The sequence below is a fragment of the Python bivittatus genome, unplaced genomic scaffold (genome assembly GCF_059951505.1).
Source record: "Python bivittatus isolate LINGU-HERP-01145 unplaced genomic scaffold, Pbiv_v1 ctg000850_np1212, whole genome shotgun sequence".
Classification (NCBI taxonomy): Eukaryota; Metazoa; Chordata; class Lepidosauria; order Squamata; family Pythonidae; genus Python; species Python bivittatus.
The window spans coordinates 27,961,426-27,983,818 of NW_028277112.1; the positions used below are offsets into that span (position 1 = coordinate 27,961,426).

At 35.9% G+C, this 22,393-nt stretch overlaps 1 protein-coding gene across 1 annotated transcript in view; it reads left to right on the forward strand.

Annotated features, from left to right (window-relative positions):
- The window catches only part of MEGF10 (multiple EGF like domains 10), a 113,066-nt gene that overhangs the window by 56,498 nt on the left and 34,175 nt on the right, over positions 1 to 22,393 (forward strand). The window contains exons 6-13 of the mRNA XM_088130035.1: positions 2,292 to 2,538; positions 4,092 to 4,212; positions 6,464 to 6,600; positions 10,317 to 10,529; positions 15,081 to 15,255; positions 15,639 to 15,759; positions 18,441 to 18,604; positions 19,107 to 19,209. Coding sequence (XP_087986161.1) covers positions 2,292 to 2,538; positions 4,092 to 4,212; positions 6,464 to 6,600; positions 10,317 to 10,529; positions 15,081 to 15,255; positions 15,639 to 15,759; positions 18,441 to 18,604; positions 19,107 to 19,209 — 1,281 coding nt within the window. The remainder of the gene's footprint in view (positions 1 to 2,291; positions 2,539 to 4,091; positions 4,213 to 6,463; positions 6,601 to 10,316; positions 10,530 to 15,080; positions 15,256 to 15,638; positions 15,760 to 18,440; positions 18,605 to 19,106; positions 19,210 to 22,393) is intronic.

A 22,393-nucleotide genomic window follows, 5' to 3' on the forward strand; every position in this document is an offset into this window, starting at 1 on the left:
CAGACATTGTCAGCCCTTTGAGGTAGTCCAGACAAGAAGCACACCCAGAGGTACTAGCTCTATCTTTCTTGGAAGGTTATATTAACAGAATCTTGCAAGTCTGAAAGTACATCTCTTCCCCCTCACCTTTACAGTTCAAGAAACTAGGGAGGGTCCCTTCTGAGATGTCTGCCACATCACCATTCCATCTGCAGGCTCAGCTACCTCTTATCTGATCATTGTCTAGGCTGTGCTCTTCCTCCTGTCTCCCAAGGTCATTTCCAGATACCATTACAGACATGGAACCTACATTTTGTAGACAGATATTTCATGTAGACAGAGAGATATTCCCAGCTGTAATTCTTTGCTATAAAGAGGAAAATTAAGAGTCCTTTAAAATCAAGCAGAAGTTGCTGAATGGAAGCTGGAGAACAAATGGGGTGTACCATTTGCCCAAATAGTCTCTTATAAATAGCTGGATGGTCCAGGAAACTGAAAAGACCAGGTAACTTGAAACAGCAGGAAAATATGTTTAAAGTATCTTCTACTTTTGTAGGAATGGATAAAAATTAACAAGAATTTTGTGCTAGATTGTCAGTTTGCTTTTCCTGTGTGGTACGAATTGTCTGTATTTCTCTGTATAAATTATAGGATTTCCTTTCAAGTTGTGTGCACAACTTATGTAGAATTCTTGTCTAACAATATTTTGAGATATTTTCTGAGATTCTGGCTGGAAATGAGTCATGGTGGGTGGCAGCAGGAATTACTAACATGCTGTCACAGTGCAGGGCCAGGGTGTGAAGATCTAGAAGGCTTCTGGTAGGAGGCTTAACATTTCCAGGTTTCTGCCTGGAGACTTGAAAGTTCCACTACAATTGCACAGAAGCATAACATTTTCTAGTCCACCAGATGCATTTAAAATGATTTACCTTTTAAAGTTAAATGTATTTATGTATTTCACGTTTTGGAGGAGCACATAGTATACCATATAGGCAGGATAACTTAGAGTAGTAAAGAACCATTACAAATGAATAAAGAGTAATAAAAAAATACATGTGTTGAGTAGAGGTTTTTTCCCCATTGTGTGTCTAGACACAATCATGTTTTATTGTGTATTACAAATCATAACATTTGTAATTGTAAGCAGTTGTATCCAAGACAAAGCTGTCATAGCTAAGTAATGTATAAGACATATTAATGGGAAAGAATCTTTGTTAAGAACCTACTATTGTATTTGTGTAGTCTGAAGAACTTAGCTTTATGCTAGAGTAATGATCAGTCTGAGGAAATGCCATGAGGTCTTTTTGTCTCCTCTGAAAAATAGGTCTGTTTTGCCTCAGGAGAAGGCTGTGGGAATAATAGTCACTAAAGTGGCTCAGTGACAATTCTTAGCAAGAATTTTGCCATTTTATTTTCAGTTCAGCATGAAAATAAAAGATGCTGTTAGCGTATGTTTAGTAAATTCCTGCTGAACTTCATGTGACCCCTTTATAGGTTATTTACAGTTTTGTCATTTTAAAAAATCCTCCACAACATTTTCTCATGAAAGAGCAAATGTGAAACATGGAAAATAATGTGTTTACAAAGATTTGTCTCATTAAATTTTACAATTGGTAGCTCTTGATCCCTTTTTCAAGGTCTACATATAATAAATGTCCATACTAGTACTAGATACTTTTTTGTTCTGTATGTGTGTGTACATAATAAAGCACCAAGAAGTGCAGAGTGCAAGAAGTGCAGAGATAACTATATCAGATGCTTCAAAAATTGTTTGGACTGCTAATACATAGTAGCACAACTATGTTTTTAATTTTTTAAAAACTTTATTTTCTTACATTCAGATTCTCCATTTTCTATAGGAACTTAAGGTGTCATTTTTATCATCACTACAACCATGGAGGTAGGTTAGTTTGAGAAAGAGTGACTAGCTCATGTTTTCAGAGAGGAAATGGGGCATTGTTGATTCACATCAGGTAGCAAAAAAATCCATAAAGAAAGTCAGCAAGGAAACAGATTTCAAGATGTATCTGTATATTTCCTGCTTAAAACTTCACTCTATATTTGCTTAAAAATGGTCTTTTAACATGTCCCATCATCTGTTTTGTTGCAATAAAACTTGTAAGACTGCTTTTGCATTTTTTTTAAAAAAGTCCAACTTTTAAAATTATAATAATTGATATAAAATATTTTTTTTCCTCTCAATTTTAAGACGAAAATTGAGCAATTCATTTTGCCACTGAATCATAATAAATACAAGGGAGAATATTTTGCCAAGGAAGCCCCTATAACCTTGCTTTCTGTTTTCTGCACAGCATGTGATAGTTACCACTGGGGACCCCATTGCAGTAGTCGCTGCCAGTGTAAAAATGGAGCTTTGTGTAATCCCATCACTGGAGCCTGCCACTGTACTGCAGGATTCAAGGGATGGCGCTGTGAGGAACATTGTGACCAAGACACATATGGAAATGATTGCCACCAAAAATGCCAGTGTCAGCATGGAGCCACCTGTGATCACGTCACTGGAGAATGCAGATGTCCCCCTGGATATACTGGAGCTTTGTATGCAGTTAATATATTGGTTATGTGTGGAGTGTTAGTGGATTTAACAATTATTTTTCCTTTTACAAGAAAGTGCTTAAGGAAGATGGCAATATTGTCCTCATGCTATGGTTATTACTCTAGTGATGACAGAAAAATAATTTACATTCTGTGAATAATTTTACTGGGATTTGAAATGGTCTCTCAGATCCAAATCCAATATGCTAACTCATGGATAAGTAATAAGCAACAGAATTATGATAAATTTGGAACTGTATTTTAATATTTTGAAGAGTATTCAATGTATATAATATATTATTTTCCTTGTTGCTTTTATTAATGCTTGGTTCCTTTTATTATATGCAAGCCATGTTGGATGGCTTTTTGTCCTTAGGCAGCCTAGAAATCGTTTAAATAGAATCCAGCTGAACCTTCAAGACTAACCAGTATATTGAAACTTAATAGTTCATGGTTCAGAGCCCATTGGATGAGATGTGGGAGGATCCCATTTCATGCATCTGACACAGTGAACTCTGGTTTACATAAGCTCCTGCCACAATGTGTGTTCTCAGGGTATTTTTCACAATAATAGAAATATTATGACAGTAAATATGAGTAATGCAGTAGTCAGCACAGTATTCCCTGGTGCCCTGGTGATAGTGTATATTGCACCAGGGAAATGCAAATTCACATTCCTGCTCCATTATGACCTAGAATCAATCACAATCACAATTATTTTCATCTTACTATTTTATCACAATTAAATAGATGTGAGTGGAGAGTTGCTTGGAGTTGCTTTGAGAAAAGGTGAGATAAAAGTATAATGAATTGCTCTGCAGCCTCCCAGTATGCCTGTTCCTGCCAAAAGTTCCTTTAAAATTGTCTAGTAGATCCCAGAGTAGAATACAGGGAAGGTAGCATCTTTTCCCAAAGCAATCCAGTGAATGAACATTTTAGCAACTCATCTGAACAAAACATTTTATATGGCATACTGAAAAGGCAAAAACAAAGGCAGTGATCAGATTTTTTTTTAAAAGGAATAGTTAATTGTAAATAGAGAAAGCAGGATCATAAACTGCTTTTGTATATAACTTATTTTAACTTTGTATAATAAATACATTTGATTGCTGGAGGCCTAAATCCACTGTTTGCCATGGATGTAAGAAGTACAAGAACATTAACTAGGTAATTGTGTACCATACATAGCAACAATATACAATCTCGGTGTCAAGCCTAGTATGTTGCCACAAAATTGAGCAGAATTCAGGACAGAATTTGGAAAATATTTAATCAGAAGTAGATAAAGGATTCTTTTAAAAATAGCAAATACATTGAAACTTTTAACATGAAAGCTTTTTTGACTGGATTAGAAATTCCTGTAAAGATTTTTGTGGATTATTGCAATAATCTGTTGGCATTTATAAATACAGGAACTTTCTTAAGTATAGAAATTATTTGCATAATATCCCTTTGGGTTTACAGATTAATAACCGTAACCCTATTAAAAACATAAATATCTTATCATTTCTCTTATAGTTAACCACTCTGTGTGTGTGTGTTTGCTTTATTTTTAGCTGTGAGGATCTTTGTCCACCTGGCAAGCATGGACCACAGTGTGAAGAAAGATGCCCATGCCAGAATGGAGGAGTATGTCATCATGTAACAGGAGAGTGTGCCTGTCCTCCTGGATGGATGGTAGCTATCATTTCTATAAATTTTTATCACTTTAGACTCTGATGAAAATTTATTTTGACTTATAACCTGAGACCAGGCAGGAAGAGAGGGAATGTCTTAGCATACCACAAAGAATTAAAACCAAGTCATTAAAAACATATACGTTCAATAGCCTAATCTATAACCAATAGTGGTGAAAGGAAGCCCAAGTTCAGGTTCACCTCAGTCATGGAAGCTCTCCGAGTGATTCTGGGAGAGTTATTCCCACTAATGTGAAATTGTTTCACAGTATCATTCTTGGGAAAATTAGGTCTCATACTGCACTCACAAATAAACACATACCAAATAAAAATATTAAATACCAAAATACTAGTGAGTAGGAAACAAAAGTACATAGGGATCTGTCCTGTATATCTGTATAGGAATCTGTACAGGAAAAGTACATAGGAATCTGTCCTATATAGGATGCCCTGTATAGGATGATCAGTGAAAACTCCCCCAAGATGGAGACTGGCACGTTGACATTTTCAGACAAATCAAGCAGCAACATGATAGAAAAAGAATAAGAATTTTACAAATTAGTCTCTATAATCCATTGCAGTAGGCAGAAGTTTATGGTGATTGCATTGGGTTGGGAGTTGTACTTCTTTAAAGACAGCTTTGATTGATTGATTGATTGATTGATTGATTGATTGATTGATTATGTGCCATCAAGTTGTTTTTGACTCCTAGTGACCACATAGATGGGTTTTCTCCAAGACACTTTATCTCTAACCTGTTCTTCCAAGTCTCCCACTCATCATAACTGTAACTGAGTCCATCAGTCTTGCTGCTGGTTATCCTCTTCTTTTTCCTTTCACCTTTCCCAGCATTAGAGTCTTTTCCAAAAAGATGAGTCTCCGCAATAGCTACCTAATTTCAAAAAACTACTGACTAGGAACAACAGATACAGGAATCACTTTCTAGAGCAAATCCAGATGCCAAACCTATCTGCCATATTTTCTCTGACAACATTATTACAGGACCTAATACAATATCTACACCATTAAGGAACTTACTATTTGCCCAATATTCAGTATGTCATCATTTGTTAGCAATGCCCCACTAGACTTTTCAGTGGACTAACTGGCTAATCTCTATGCAGATAGACAAAAATGGAATCAAATCTGACATCAGAAATGCAATTCTCATTCCACTTTTGGAGGACATGCTATTGCTAACCTCAAGTTTAACTTTCTTGAGAAAGCTAAAGACCAACTGTAATGTGGAAAAGTGAAATTAAAATTCATCAGAATAATTTTTCCATATTACATAAAAACCAAGATTTTATATCATATAAATCAAATACTTCTTCAGTGCAAAAATGTTGGTCACATCAAACTGCTTTATTTATGCTCACAACAGTGTAGTAATTCTCATTAATCTCTCTTTTTACTGCATCACTGCCCACCCTGCCTCTTTTTCTCCCTTCCAACAACATACATGTGAATTATAATACTCCTGTCTCATTTTATGATCTGTGATCTATGAAAGCATATGCAGTGTTATATTTATTAGTCATAAAATGTGACAAGATTCTTTGCCATTTTTGAAAATTAGGAGTCATTTTACCACTATATATCTCTTTTTGTTTGTGTTTTGCATTTGATGTGTGAAAGGCAGAAGAAAGAGGACCCCCCCCAAAAAACCTAAATTAGAAATAATCTCACATACAAACCAAATTCCCCCATCTATAATCTGTAGCTTATAATTGTTGACCTCAGCTATATGTCCCCAGTGCTTACATTGCTGTCTAAGATTCATAGCTGCTATTCCATGCAGCCAATGTTCTTTACTAAATACCATATTATACAACCAGCCTAAGTAGTATCTGTTTTAAACTCTGTCATGCAGGATTTAAATATACATTCAGAACAAAAATAATTTAAGGTAACAAGAAGCTTTTTATGGGTATGTTTTAGGTGTTTTAATTCTAGGTTTTCTGTGCAGGAAAAAAGGGAAATAATATGTTTGAATCTGTTACTGTTGCTTAGGAATAAAATCTTGGATTAGCTTTCTTTTATGGCATAAACATTGTGACAAATTAACAGCCTAACACTTATGACAAAATGCATATAGTATTGCAAGGCTAAAAAATATCTTGCATTTTTACATTACATGCAACTGTCTCATATAAGAGTATTTTAATCTTGTTGCTTCCTTCAAAATCAGTTCAACTGCCTCGCTCATAGCTGCACTCCTATGAATAAAACTGAAATCTGTTTTCAAACAGGGCACAGTCTGTGGTCAGCCTTGCCCGGAAGGACGTTATGGAAAGAATTGCTCCCAAGAATGTCAGTGCCACAATGGAGGGACATGTGATTTAGCAACCGGTCAGTGTCATTGCAGCCCAGGGTACACAGGAGAACGGTAAGAAGAAAATACTCCAGAGCACTCTATCATCTTCATTGTGGAAAAGAGGAAAGTTGAATGAATTTACAGTATTCCGCAGACTTGAATACTGTTCCAGTCAAAACTAAGCAAAACCTGAGCTGATTCATTTTCAGTTAAGAAAGTTATTGGAATTCAGTTATATAGCTAAGTTATTTTCTTTAGCTATGCATCCATTGATAATGGTCAATTTATTATCTTATTTTTAAAAACTCTGCAATCTTTTTTGTCTTTTTTTTTTCTCATTCTGAATAGTTTGGCCACTCCACTACAAGCCAAATATGAAAAGGTTAAAAAGTATTGTCCCATTTCATTTTTTACATTTATTCCTATTTTATTGTTCTTTAATCAGTTACTGCTTTATGTGAGGAAACGAATCGTATGAAGACTCCCATAGTTGTGAACAAAGTTGTAAGCATATTTATTCCACCCATTTTTTTCCCAGTATCATCACTTCACTCCCTTCTCCCCAGTTACTATGGGACACAACAATAGAACTCTTTTGTCCTTGTAGGTGTTAGGGGCTTAGTAGCTTCTTTTTTCTTATTTTACCTTCTTCTTGATATGATACCAAGAATCATTTTCAGAGGGGAAGGAAAGAAAGTTCCGTCCCACAAGTGTTCAAATGAGCTTCATGCTAGAAATTAAATTCTTATCCTACTACTTCTCATGTATATGGGCTTTGTGCAAAAAAACTTTGCAGTGGATTTTTCTTTAGCTATTGAGTTAAAAAACGTTCTGTATTTTATAAAATCTTGCATACTATCTGTGTTGTTTGAAAAGAATGTGTAGCAGCTGGCCATAACCCTGGACTCTTTTCCTAACCTTCAATTTTCTCTGCATAACATTATTTTATGTTATAAAGAGCAACACACAGATGCCTGGGGTGTTCCTCTTTCAACTCTCACAGGAAATATCATGTTATGTAGTTTGTCCTAGTGGATTTGATTCAGAGATGGACACTTAAGTGAATAAATCCTCATATAATAAATCAAATGGTGCTTTGTGGAATAAGCATTTGCTTAGATATTATAGCAAAATTCTGTTTCACCGATCAAAATTCTGTTAGAATTTTTGGAGGTCTAATATAGAAAATTGACAAAAGAAAATGTCCTTCCTCAGACCAATCAGGAACTGTCTGCCTTAAATTTAAATATAGAATTAAAAAAAGAGCTGTACTTACATTTATTCAGACTCTCTTTCTATGTAGCTCAGTAACTGTATAGCTCAACATTAGCAGCAGCAGTATTCATTGCATTATATATGGAAATGATGTTTAGAATTACCTCAATGGGAAATCAGGAGGAACAACCTCTTGAAGGGAAAGGAACAGTATTCTAATTACTTTTTAATTACTTTTTCTGTTTAACTGATAGTCATAATTGATCTCTGAAAAAGAATCTAGAATTGCCTGACTTCCCTCAGTCACTCTAGACCAGTGTTTCTTAAACTTTTTTTCTCTCTGGACCCCTTCCCACTTTTAAAAATTATGGAGGACCCCAAAAGAGCTTTTGCTTGTTTGGGTTATATGTACTGATATTTACTGTATTAAAAATTAAAATTGACATTTTTGCTGCCCCTATTGCTTCTCATGATTATTTGATGGGATTTTAATAATATATTATTTTTCAACAAATAGCTGACAAGCTGACAAATAATTTTGATTTTGTGGACCCCTGAGAGGACCCTCAGACCACACTTAGACAAACACTGCTCTAGGCTATATCAGAGTGTCCTGTTGTATGTGATTTCTTACCACATATTCATTACTGTGGCATGTTGATGGTATGCAGAAGCTACAATACCCCAAAAGGTTTTATGAGTTAGATGATTAGGCCAAGATCAAACCTGGCCTATACATTAGGTATATTTCCTATATTTACAAAGCATATGTTCTGGCCTTCATCTAGGTTGCCTTCTTAACAGCAAAGATAAATTAAATGGGATTTGCTCATGAACTGTTCACTGGACCTGACTGATAGACACCTGTGGAGCCAACTTTTATTGTGTTAACCTCAGTTATGCTTGTTACCCTTCAACCTGGTTCCATTGTCTGAAGTTATCTATTTTTTTCTTTTGCTTTACTATATTTTAGTAAACCTATGTGGTTTGCATCTGCATGAAATATTGCAAACAGAAAAAATGGAGATGGATTTAAGATAAGATTTAAAATAAAAATTAGAATGTAAGCACAGTTCTTAAGAGCTTTATGGCTATTTGAGTTATGTCTTTTGCTGCCAAGTTTTGAGAATTGTGTGAAAACACACACACACTTTATGTCTTGTAATTGACAGTTTAGATTATTTTTTACATTTACATTATTTTCTAACTAAATGTCCCTTTTCTTAAACTGAAATGAATTATTATGGAAGATTGAAAAAATGCAGTTTAGTCCAAAAATTCTAGCTAGTGTTTGCATTACAATGATTTTACAGTAGCGGGATAACTTCATGCACATAGACTTAAAATGCTTAACTGTTGTTTTAAATTTAAATTTAAACATTCTTTTAGTATTTATATTAGTTATTATTAAGCTAATTAATAGGACTCTATTGAAGAGATTTATTTTCCTTCCTTTTGACTTTATGTTTACTAAATAGCTCTTTATATCTCTCAGTTGATGAAGTAAGATTTTTTCTTTCTTCTTTGTATGCATATTATTTCAGCATATCACATAATGATATTACATTTCTGCTAAATTACACACTTTTGTCCATTGTATAATGCTACTAGCAAACCAGTGGCAATGTACTGTGAATTTTAAAAAATCCAGTTTTTTGCCATCCTTCAAAAACATCCTCCCCCCCCACCTTCAAGATTTCATGGACCTCAAATACCACCATGTTTCCCTCTTCACTGGAAATAGTCCTTGCCACACCACCACCTCCCTACATGCTTTTCATCAATGTTCTGTTTGACACCTACATTGAGTGAGGTCATCTGTTGGTTCAGGATCAAGCATCATCAGTATAATATCCTATTATACATACATCTTGATCCTAGGCTGACCAAATGATGCTGTTGTTGAATTGGGGTTGTACTTCCCCATTCAAGACTGGTGTGCAATGTGGCAGTTGTTTGGGCTAATTTTTTGCAGACTAGATCTGACTGTCCTACCTTTAACTAATCACAGGTAGCCTGCATACAACTATCTGAATGTTGTGCATAAGACCTATTTCACTAATACATGGTTTTCTTGTAGCTTCTTTGCTGACTTCTGCTATTTAAAGGTGTCCCCTCTGAATATTATAGCTATTGTTTCTTTGCTAAACAACTACTTTTTCTGCCATCCTTGTAGAATATGTATAGATCTTGTCATTATATTATTAAGTGGGTATAAAGCCTAGGTTCACTGTGCATGGGATTCATCTCATTTGATATGGGGATCCTGCTGGAAGAATTCCAAAGGCATTATCTGTGTATGTATGTCTTCTGGTAATATCTCTGTAATATCTCCGCTAAGAGGTACCCATGATCTCGCTTAAGACAAGAGCACGGTTTGTTTTAGTTGTTATCCAGAAAACAGTTTTTAGAAAGGTGATTTGTACTGCATGAAATTGTGTTTGTATGCATTATTGTGTTTGTATCTACTGTGTGTATAGTGCTGTCACCTGACAAATGAAGAATTAAACATATCTTTCAGAATATTTTCATAGAAAGTGAGAATATTTTTTTCTTCCTCATTTTCTCACCAGGTGTCAGGATGAATGTCCAGTTGGAACTTTTGGAATACAGTGTGCAGAGATCTGCCAATGCATGAATGGTGGAAAATGCTATCATGTTAGCGGCGAATGTCTTTGTGAGCCAGGATTTACAGGAGAACACTGTGAAACAAGGCTGTGTGCTGAAGTAGTCTATGGTCTTAAATGTGACAAAAGATGTCCCTGTCATTTGCCAAATACTCACAGGTACTTTAGAAAGACATTTTTCTTATATCTGGAATCAAATCTTGTTTGCCAGCTAGTCTTGGGCAATGTTTTTCATTAGTTATTTATAGTGATCTTGTAATGTCACTCAGCTATTGCTGTTGTGACAAATCACTAACACAGGCAAACTTTATATTGCCACAGCAATAGCTATATAACACAGTGAATTACTAGTGAGGATATGAGGGGAGATATAAGAATATGAGAAAGTATCTGTTTTTCCTGATATCCTGACATTGCAATTGTAATAACAGTTGTTCACAAGGATAAAGAACCATAGCTTCCATTCTATAAATATTAGTACCTAAAAAAAATGTTGATTTTTGCCATGTGTTTCTTGTAGAAAAAACACCCCACTAAGAATGTAGGTTTCATGTTCATTTGATCTACTAATGAAAACAAAACCTCAATTTTCTTGTTTTCCCAGCAGAGCTTTCGAAGCTATTACTCAAATTAGGACAATAGACAAAATTAGGTAAATAGATGTATTAGGCTACAGTTGGAAATAAATGAAACAATTTTATTTTATAACTTCCAGTTCAGTGGAAGCTGGATCTGGTTCTAAAAAAATCATAGAACACCACTTTGGACACAGAAGCTGACACACACGTACAGCTAGGCTGTCTGGGTCGAAGCTAACATATAAGATGTAATGTATAGATATTTTGAGTTTGATTATTATTACAGCAGTTTCGCTAGTCATTTATTCATAAATTGAACCATGCATTATTTGCTTAATTAGAGATCTTTAGCTGAACATTGGCAGAGAAACTCCTGAAGAAATGCCTCCTTCATTCTCTGACATTATTGTTCATGAAGACTATATATTTAAAAATTCCAAGTGCTTGTTGTGTTCAGTGCTAGAGTTGAAAGCCAGCAACATTTCCGTTAACTTTTCTATTCAGTGGTATGTTCACTCTTTTTCCATTTCTTATTCTTGAATAACAACGTTCAGTAAGTAGTAGCTGGGCTGGAATGTTTATCAAGTCCCTTGTACACTGTATGTAGAAATTAGGATTAGTTAACATTTTAGAAAATTAACTAAATTTGTAGTAGACATTTTAAATTGACAAGAATGTACAGCTCAACATTATATAGCATTTCTGATATTTCAAGGATTAAGTTTGATTCATGTTCAACACAGCTGTTCATTTATGAAAGAAAGCTTGTGGTCAAGTCAGACTAAAAATGTTCTGATTCCAATAGAAGCACATGATTATTTTTGAATGTGTTTTTAACATGTATTCCTTTCTGTAACAAATTGAATGAATTTAGCAGTGATATGGGTGTAATAGCACTGTATTATTCATTTTAGAATTCAGAAGAGCAAACTGTTTAATTGGCATTAAAGATATTTAGCTTATAGCATAGGTGAAAAATTGTTTGCATGTATTTAGATGTATGTGTGTGTGTGTGTCAACACAAACAGCAAAAAATGTCAGAGACAATGACAAAAATTAATTAATTCTGCAGATATATTAAGATTTAAGTTATGATACTGAAGTTCTGATTTTTCAGTTATAGTCAAGAGGGCTTTTCTTATTGTACACATATCATCAAAGTAAACAAGCCCATGTGTACACACACATACACACACACAAACATTAGGCCTAGGATCTGAAGCTAAGTGAAAACTTTTCAAAAATGTGGTCACCATGAGTGTGTTGTGGCTATACCTGGAAAAATGTAAACACTAACAGTTTGAATGCCCTGACTTTCTTTACATTTCACATTTCTGTATGGACAATTGTTGATTAAATATAGATGTCAGTCTGATCTTCATGAAAGCTAATTTCCTAAGATTTATTTTAAAAAGAGTTAGGTATGTATGTGAATAGGGATACAAAATATTAGTGTCATAATTTGGCTTCAGCTCCACTGTAAGTGCATTCCATTGCTCTCTCTCTCTCACATACACACCAAAACAAGAAGAAGGGAAAATGGAGGTAGAAAGCAGTTTTCTAAAATAATCATACTTTTTGTTGTTTGTTTATTGGTTTCTTTTGCTATAATGTTGCCCATGGTTGGCAGACCTAAAATATCTTCCTGAAGTACACTCATTGATTATTACTTATTTCCAAAGAACTGTCATGGGTTACTATATCATTTTTCACTGCTCTAAATAACATAGAATATTTTTTCCTTATTTTTAAAGGCAAAATAAAAAGTGATTAAGATTAAAAAGCATGATTCTGAAGCCCGTGTGTGCTGCCCTTGAAAGCTGTTCAATGGAGCGCTTCCAAGCATCCTTTGCTTTACCTTCAGAGGGAGAAGAAAAAGGATGACTGAAACCAGCTTCCTAGGAGCCAGCTCTGAATAGTTCTCCCTGCTAAAAGCACCTTTAAGTGCTGGCTCCAGGGAAGAGCCCTTCAAAGCACTTCTGCCTGGGAGCGAGATTATGTCTGCACAAGTGAGACATGGGTGTTAGTGCTGGCTCAGTGACATCATCTCTTGTGCTGAAGTGGTGCTTGGGAAAAATTTGGCCTTGACCCAGTTGAGTTCTTCTGGTTTAGAAAATAACTAAAAGCAGAGAAATAATTTGCAAAATCCTATTTCGTTAGTGAAGCATTATTATCCCAAATAGTAGTCAGATTTTGATTAAATTTCTGACTGAGCTTTGGAAACTAAAATATACTTTGTCAATGCAATATAATTGAATATGTTACTAATTACTAGAGCTATATCTTCTCTAGAAAATATGAATGAAAGCAACATTCCCCAAGTGAGATCAAATGAAGCTGGATTGTTTCATTGGTTTGCCTAGTGTGTGCCTAATTTACTGCTTGTGCCACAATGAAAGTTGAGACATTTTTTAAAAATAATAACATAAATAGAAATAAATTTTAATTTGCCCTTTCCTTCTCAAATATTTCAAACATAGAAGAATTAGAAAAACCATTGCCCTTTTGATTTTCCATGTATTTTTTTGAAAACATGCTTTACACACACAGACAGACAGACACGTTTCTTTTGTAAGAAAAGTGATATCTTGGGGACAGATTTAATAACAGGGATAAAGAACAGCAAACTCTAAGGAATTCTACTGGCAAAAATCAGTAAGGGGCATTGAACAGAGGTCTTTTTTTTTTTTTAAACATAGAAAGGATGCACTCTTCTGTCATCCTTCATTTAATATGTGTTGACTTGAGTACATTTCCCCCCTTTCGAATGCCTTAGGGAATATTACTTCAATCAGTGATCAGTCATCTTTAAACAGGCTGCCTATTGTAAACATAATTGATCTGGATATTAAGGCTTTCTTTTGGTGAGAGTTAAGCTAAGTGCTTTTCCTGCCAGAGGACCACAGAGCGCTCCTTGTGTTCACTGCCTTGGCACATATATTTTAGCACAGCTGATGGTTCCATTTGTTGCAAGATAACAGCTGTGTGGTTGCCCATTGAATAAAACTGCTGTTTTCAGGTAGGAGCAGATGGTCTGACACCAGGTATGGAAACTAAACTATCCACATTCTCGAAGGCTGTAAGAGTGCCCTTGACCTTTCCCCTGTAAAGCAATTTGGCACTGCTTCTAAGTAAAAAAAAAAAAAAAAAAGTTGCATACTAAACACCTACCAGAATAGGTTCATGCAGGGTCAAATTATATATCTGTTAAATAGACTTTGGTTTAAATTTTTAGGAAAATGAATAAATGCTGGGGACTGATAGTTACAGGCTTGCAGCTGATATAAAAGGTATTAACCTTGTTTGTTGCAGTCCTGAGAAAGATCCTGTCCTTGAAGCTAGTTTTTTTCAGGAAGTACATGGTATAGTTGCTAAAGTGTTAGCCAAGGCTAAAGAGGTTGAAATCCATCCTTAGTCTTGGAAGTGCCCCAAGAGACTTTCAGGCTAGTCACACTCTTCGTCCAATCTACTTCATGGATTTTTGTGGGAAAAAATTGGACAAGAGAGTTCGATATATGCTGCCTCAAGGAAAGGCAGGATAGAAATACATACATACATACATTTAACCTTAAATACTAATTTTCCTGAATATAGTGTGAGATCACTCATAGAGGTGATCTAATGATTTATTGTATTTCAGTAGGGTTTGAAAAAATTGTTACTATTTTAAACAATCAGAATACAAATTATGTTCCTGATCTTCATGATAGCCTATTTTCTTTGTTTCTGCAGTTCCAAGGTAATGAAGTATTGAAACAATTAGGTTTTCATTTGATCTTATAGAATATCACTACATATTTGGATAATACCTGTCATATTTCATCCCAAAACTTAATTATAAATGTATTCATAATTATGCCTAAGTGATAGTTTTCCTCAGCACAGATTTTATTTTAAAGCATAAAATATGTAGATGCTGTTATTATTGGTAGAGTGTTATTACTGCAGTAGGTTAATATTAGACTGTATGGTCCTCTATCCCCCCCCCACTCTCCCCCCCCCCCAGTTGGGTGCATTTTTCTAAAGAACTCCTTTGTGTGAAATCCTTTGTATAATGTGTCCATTTTTCTTTATTGGGGTCTTGGTATCGTATTCTCTCCAAATGTTTTATCCATCTATTCCTTTTTGGCAGCTGCCACCCAATGTCTGGAGAGTGTTCTTGCAAGGCTGGCTGGTCTGGGCTCTCTTGTAACGAAACCTGTTCTCCAGGATTCTATGGTGAATCTTGTCAACAAATCTGCAGTTGCCGAAATGGTGCTGACTGTGACAGCGTGACTGGAAAATGCATTTGTGCCCCAGGATTTAAGGTAAATAGTTCTGATTGTTATTTCATTGGTTGTCTGCCTTTGAATATAGAAGCAGCTTCCTATAATGATAGCTATTAGGACTATGATGTTCCTTCAGAAGAGGTGCTTCACAACACACAGGAGTGCATATAAGAAACTTTCTTTCAATAGAAGAGAATATCTGTAGCTGAGAGTTGAACTGTGGAGTTCTTGGTGCTCTCTGAGCGTGGTGGTTGCTTGTATACATTTCATTATCCAGCTAGGTAACACAACCTTGCAGACGTTTCATTACCCAACTAGGTAACATCATTACACTGATAAGGTTATCTTTTTATTTAAAGACCTGATTAAATCCTTTTCCTTAACATTGCATTTTTGCTTATCTTTTGTCAAATGCATTCTAGGGTCCTGATTGTTCTATTCCTTGTCCTGTTGGAACATATGGAATAAAATGTTCATCTATGTGCAACTGCAAAAATGAGGCTGGCTGTTCCCCAGTGGATGGTTCTTGTGTCTGCAAAGCTGGTAAGAGAAATAATTTACCTTTTGTAGTATGAAATTCATACTAAACATTTTAATAAAAAATGGGATGGACCATTAAAAGAATGAGGATCATAAACAACACAGTACTGCTAGTTCCAGCATTCTCACACTTCAGCTTCATTCCAAATATTTTAATTCCATTTACTCCACTGCAGGCTCCTTGTTTAATCCTCTTGAATCAGTTCCAAAACTTAAAAAAAAACTTTTTGTCAAAATCCCTCTGTTTTTTCTCTGCCTCTTTTAATCATACTTGTTCCTTACTCTCTTTGGCTACATACTTTGCAATTATCTGTCTCTCCTCATAGTATATACCATATACATCATCCTCATATTTGCAGCAATCATATTCTTATATGCATTTTTCTAACCCACAAGAGTCATTCTGTTTCCACTCTAGTTTCGTTCACACCTTTCTTTTCCCCCAAGATCCATTCCTGATACCACCAAATAATGCTACGTCCGACATTTAGAACATTTCATCATTCCTATATGCTTCACTAATTCTTTCAGTCTTTCATAATGAACAATCAGATCACTCATGCTGTTGATCCATTCCCTATTCATGTAAATATATGAACAGACGTAAGCTTAAACTACGTATTTGAAAGCAGCAGACATTTTTCTAAGCACATACTAACCAGTCAGCAATCTCATTCATCTCTGAATGGCCCAGTAACTTTTTCTGTATTCTGCCATTTTGTTCCTTTGTTCCTACTTGTACATTCATGTCTAACAGAATCTTATTTATTTATTGAATTTATATAGCCACCCATCTCAGCATTGTGACTCTAGGCGTCTCACAATACAAAAATCATAAAATGTATAATATTATAAAGCAACATTACAATGTAGCCAAGATCTGTTAAGATTATTTCCCAATCAGAAACCCATACATAACAGGCTCCACTAATACCCCGGGCCCAGTGCCAAAGGGAAAAGCTAGATCTTTAAGGCTTTCTGTAAAACGAACAGGGTCAGGGCCATCTACATCTCAAGGGAGGCTGCTTGATGGGGCAGGCTCTGCACTTCCTGGGTTCCACTAGATGGCACTGTTTCACAGAAGGGATTGAGACTATGACCACCCTGCTCACTCTGATTTTATCCCCTTGATCACAAGTTGCACAATTTTTCTCAAACTTATCCCTGGTTTTTTATTATCACCATTCACTGGAGCATACCACAGTTATTACTGACCTATAGATTCCTACTTTTATACTCCCCCATAACAACCTAGATGATACCAATCTATACTTTCTGACATATATGTTTTCCATTTTGTTCATAAGTAAACCTACACCTTCACTTTCCTGCATGTATTCATCAACTCTACAAGATCAGAACTTTATTCATAATTATTACATTGTTCTTCTTTCTCTCAGTTGTATACACACATACACACACACACACATTTCCATTTCCATTTCCATTTCCTCTTGTTTCTTTCATTAATTCACTATCTTTAGCATTTTTCTCTTACATTCCAGGCTGCAATCTTCACAATGCTATGGTTATCACCCGATGGGTGCATGGATGCTGACCATCATGGCTTTGGTCAATTGAAGCCTTTGTATAACTCTTTTTAGCAGACTAGAAAAGATTAAACAAGGTTACCAATTGTAATCATATGCACATTCTTTGTTAATGATTAGGATAATACAATTTAGCGTTGGCACATTTTGGCCACTCGGCCACAAGTGCAACTAAAGCCCAGTTTTACATAAAAGACATTCATACTACACTAGGCCACCTAAGATCCCTAATCTAGTGTCTGCTTTGTTGTCAATATACTATTGCCTGCATCCCGCCAACTGGGAGGAATATGCAGTATACTGCCCTAGACTCAGGATCCCAGTTGGAAGGCATTTAATTCAATTTGGCAATTCAATTAGGCTTTCAATTCAAGTTTCAGTTTAGAGGGGTAATTCCATTGACTGGAACTTTACTCAGCTGTACAAATTATCAGGCCCCAGATCCAAAGAATTAGGAAAGAGTGAAAAAAAACAAACCAAAGAATTCCTTCCAGCATTTGTATTCTATCCCCTTCCAGAAGTAGCACTGCCTTTATTCTTCTAAAAATGTTCATATTCTTATTTTAGCCATTTCTTTGACTTTCATTTGTACAGCCATTGCTTATCAACAACATACAAACTTATTTATTTATTTAATCAATCAATCAATCAATCAATCAATTTATATAGCTGCCCATCTCACCACAGGCTACTCTGGGCAGTGTACAACAAAGCTAAAAACAGCAAATACATTAAAAATATATAAAACAAAATAAAACAGAATAAAAATAAGGTTTTACAATCCCTCACCGCAAATTGCTTAATGGCATTTGTAGATCTAAAGACTTCCTAACCAGAAGTGCATCTTATGAAGTCAGCCGCAACTTATGAAAAGCTTATGTCTTTTAATAAAAGTTGTTAGTTGGAAAAGGGGCTACTAGACTACTGATTTTTTGCTACCATAGACTAACACAGCTACCCTCCTACAATTCTGCCAAAAGTACGTAATTCTGAGAATGATATATGTCCAAAATAATTTCCTATTCAAAAAATGAAAAAAGTGCTTATCAGCTCTTATTAGCTGCTCTTATCAAGGAAGGACTTCAAAATTAGAATTCTACACTGAAAAGAGGCATTTTCTTTTTACTGTGTCAGGTTGGCATGGAGTGGATTGCTCTATAAATTGTCCTAGTGGGACATGGGGTCTTGGCTGTAATTTAACATGTCAGTGCCTTAATGGAGGAGCGTGCAATATTCTGGATGGAACCTGCACCTGTGCTCCAGGTTGGAGAGGAGAAAAATGTGAATACTCCTGTCAGGTAACAAAACAGAGTCCACTGAAAGCTTGATTTGGAGACTACAATAATATAAGCCATTGATAAATGTGTTGAATATTACAAGATTATATGCTATATTTTTAAATAAAGCCTGGCTACATTATTATCACAGGTATTACAGCGGGTAAACAGATAGCTCATCCATATATCCCATTAACTGCAGCACAAGGATGTCCCCCCATCCCTTTTAGAGGGCACATTTTCAAGATGCAGCCTTTGTTTCATCCTTAGCCCATCATCATATAGACAGTCTAAATTTGTTCTTTGCAGTTTAAAGTAGTTTTTTCCACTTTCTTCTACACACATCTTGACGTAGAAACAATTTACATCTCATTCATGATGATGATAATGCAGTCAGGGAATGAATGAATGAATATGCTAGACCCATTCAAAAATCAAATCTCTTATTATATCAATAATATAAGGCTTGCATGTTAACTGCACCCAAAATAAATTTGACATCAATTCATTTTCTTCCTGGCAGGATGGCACATATGGCCTGGACTGTTCAGAGCGCTGTGACTGCAGCCATGCAGATGGATGTCACCCAGTAACTGGTTATTGCCGTTGCCTCCCAGGATGGTCAGGTAAATTTGAAACTGTTGTGACAATAAGAGAACACCATCCAAATTTTGATTTGGCTTAGCCGCCCTTGTGTAAATTAATAGCATCCTGATCAATTTATGAAAGATTCAGGGTAGATTCTGTATTAATCAGAATGAGTCCAAACTATACGTGGTACAGTTCAGATTAATTGCATAAGCCTTTCTCAGAAAATTAACATCTGGGGAGATAGTAGTTCTCTGGAAAGGAGTGGTTTTATCTAGTTAGTTGTGGGCCTTTAACTTATCATGACATACACCCATTGATTGATTATGTGCCATGAAGTTGTTTTTGATTCCTAGCGACCACATAGATTTTCCCCATAATATAACCCATAGACAAAACCTATGTCCTTTGCAACACTGTAATATTTAAAAGGCATATACAAAATGCTGTAAATTGCTTCGTGTGCTTCGGAATAGAAGACACTTGAGCATCTCTATTAATAGAGAGGCTGCTGCATTCTGCACTGGCTGAAGTTTTGAAATTTCATTGCTTCCATTCTTGTAAGAGTCCAAAATACTACAGATACACTGTTAGGATATTGTTTGTGTTTTGAGGACATCCATCTTAGTACAACCTGGACCCTAATTAAAAATGCTATTATATTCTCCAGGCTCTGCTCTATTGTATTCTGATGATTATGCCTCTGGTATCTACTGCCAGACTAGAAAGGTATGCCAATTTGATCAGAAGAAATTCAGATTAATCAGGCAGTTTCTAAAAACCATAGTGATCTCATATGGTCAAATGTTATATTATAGCTATTTTGACAGGGCTGCTTCCAAATTGTGTTTCTTAGATCTATCCTAATCTTGTTTACTCCAGACTTTTTAAAGTCTCATGATATATTTATTTATTTAGTAAATTTATTTAGTAAATATTTAAAAATACACTTCTACCACCTCCTTAACAGAGAAAATTACTAGAATTACATATATTCTGTGTATTGTACGCCACCCAGAGTCACCTTGTGTGAGATGGGCAGCTATATAAATATGATAAATAAATGGATAAATAAAATATTGACTTCATAGTATGGTCAGAATGTTTAACAAGATACAAGAAAGGTACACACTGAACTTTATTACAACTGCAGCTCTGATGCTAGCCTAAGAAGATACCATTACTATATCTACAAAGTTAATCCTGGCAATTCTTCTATAATCTGACAGTATCCTACAGAGCCATTTCTGAAAATATGCTTTCCTTTTACTGGTTTTCTTAACTGATGCAAATGCTGCATTTCATTATTTTGTTCACATGAATAGAAGTTTTTCTGTTTTTCTTTTCTTTTCTAATATTTATTAGAAGAAGGTTTCTTTGTTGTTTAGTCGTTAAGTCGTGTCCGACTCTCCGTGACCCCATGAACCATACTGCGCCAGGCCTTCCGGTCCTTCACTGCCTCCCTGAGTTTGCTCAGTTTCATGCTCATTGCTTCAGTGATGCTATCTAACCATCTCATCCTCTGCCGTCCTCTTCTCCTTTTGCCTTCAATCTTTCCCAGCATCAGGGTCTTTTCCAAAGAGTCCTCTCTTCGCATTAGGTGACCAAAGTATCTGAGCTTGAGCTTCATTATCGATCCTTCCAATGAGCAATCAGGGTTGATTTCCTTTAAGATTGACTGGTTTGACCTCCTAGCAGTCCAGGGGACTCTCAAGAGTCTTCTCCAGCACCACAGTTCAAAGGCATCAATTCTTCGGCGCTCCGCCTTCTTTATGGTCCAGCTCTCACAGCCATACATTACTACTGGAAAAACCATAGCTTTGACTATGCGGATCTTTGTCGGCAAGGTGACGTCTCTGCTTTTTAATATGCTATCTAGGCTTGCCATAGCTTTCCTCCCAAGGAGCAAGCGTCTTTTAATTTCATGGCTGCAGTCTCCATCTGCGGTGATCTTGGAGCCCAAATAAATGAAGTCTGTTACTGCTTCCATTTCTACCCCTTCTATTTGCCAGGAATTGATGGGTCCAGATGCCATGATCTTAGTTTTTTTAATGTTGAGTTTCAAACCAGCTTTCGCACTCTCCTCTTTCACCCTCATCAAGAGGCTCTTTAGTTCTTCTTCACTTTCTGCCATTAGGGTGGTATCGTCTGCATATCTGAGGTTGTTGATGATTCTCCCTGCAATCTTAATTCCGGCTTGTGATTCTTCCAGCCTGGCATTTCTCATGATGTACTCTGCATATAGGTTAAATAAGCAGGGTGACAGTATACAGCCTTGTCGTACACCTTTCCCTATTTTGAACCAATCGGTTGTTCCGTGACTGGTTCTAACTGTTGCTTCTTGGCCTGCATACAGATTTCTCAGGAGACAGGTAAGGTGGTCTGGTACTCCCATCTCTTTAAGAATTTGCCACAGTTTGTTGTGATCCACACAATCAAAGGCTTTTGCATAGTCAATGAAGCAGAAGTAGATATTTTTCTGGAACTCTCGTGCTTTCTCCATGATCCAGCGAATGTTGGCGATTTGATCTCTAGTTCCTCTGCCTCTTCGAAACCCAGCTTGTACATCCGGTAGTTCTCGGTTCATGTATTGCTGAAGCCTAGCTTGTAGGATTTTGAGCATAACCTTGCTAGCATGTGAAATGAGTGCAATTGTGCGATAGTTTGAGCATTCTTTGGTGTTGCCCTTCTTTGGAATTGGAACGTAAACTGACCTTTTCCAATCCCGTGGCCACTGTTGCGTTTTCCAAACTTGCTGGCATATTGAGTGCAGCACTTTAACACCATCGTCTTTTAGTATTTTAAATAACTCAGCTGGAATACTGTCATCTCCACTAGCTTTGTTGTTAGCAATGCTTCCTAAGGCCCACTTGACTTCACTCTCTAGGATGTCTGGCTCAAGGTCAGCGATCACACTGTGTTCTAAATATCACCCAAAATTACAGATCTGGGATATAGTTAAAGTCTATCTTCATATTTCATAGTTCACATTCACAAATGCCAGAATGTACAGTATGTTATGTTTGACAATACTGCCACTTGTCTTTGGGCAAAAGTTTTTTTTGAAACACCCAATACCAGGAAAGCTGTCTTGCTTGTATCATGTTACATGTCTAGAAATTGCTGACATGTTTCTCTTTTTTAATATTTAATTCAAATAGGCTGAAATTTTATTTATTTACTTAGAACATATTATACTTAAGAAATAAAACTATAAAGCAA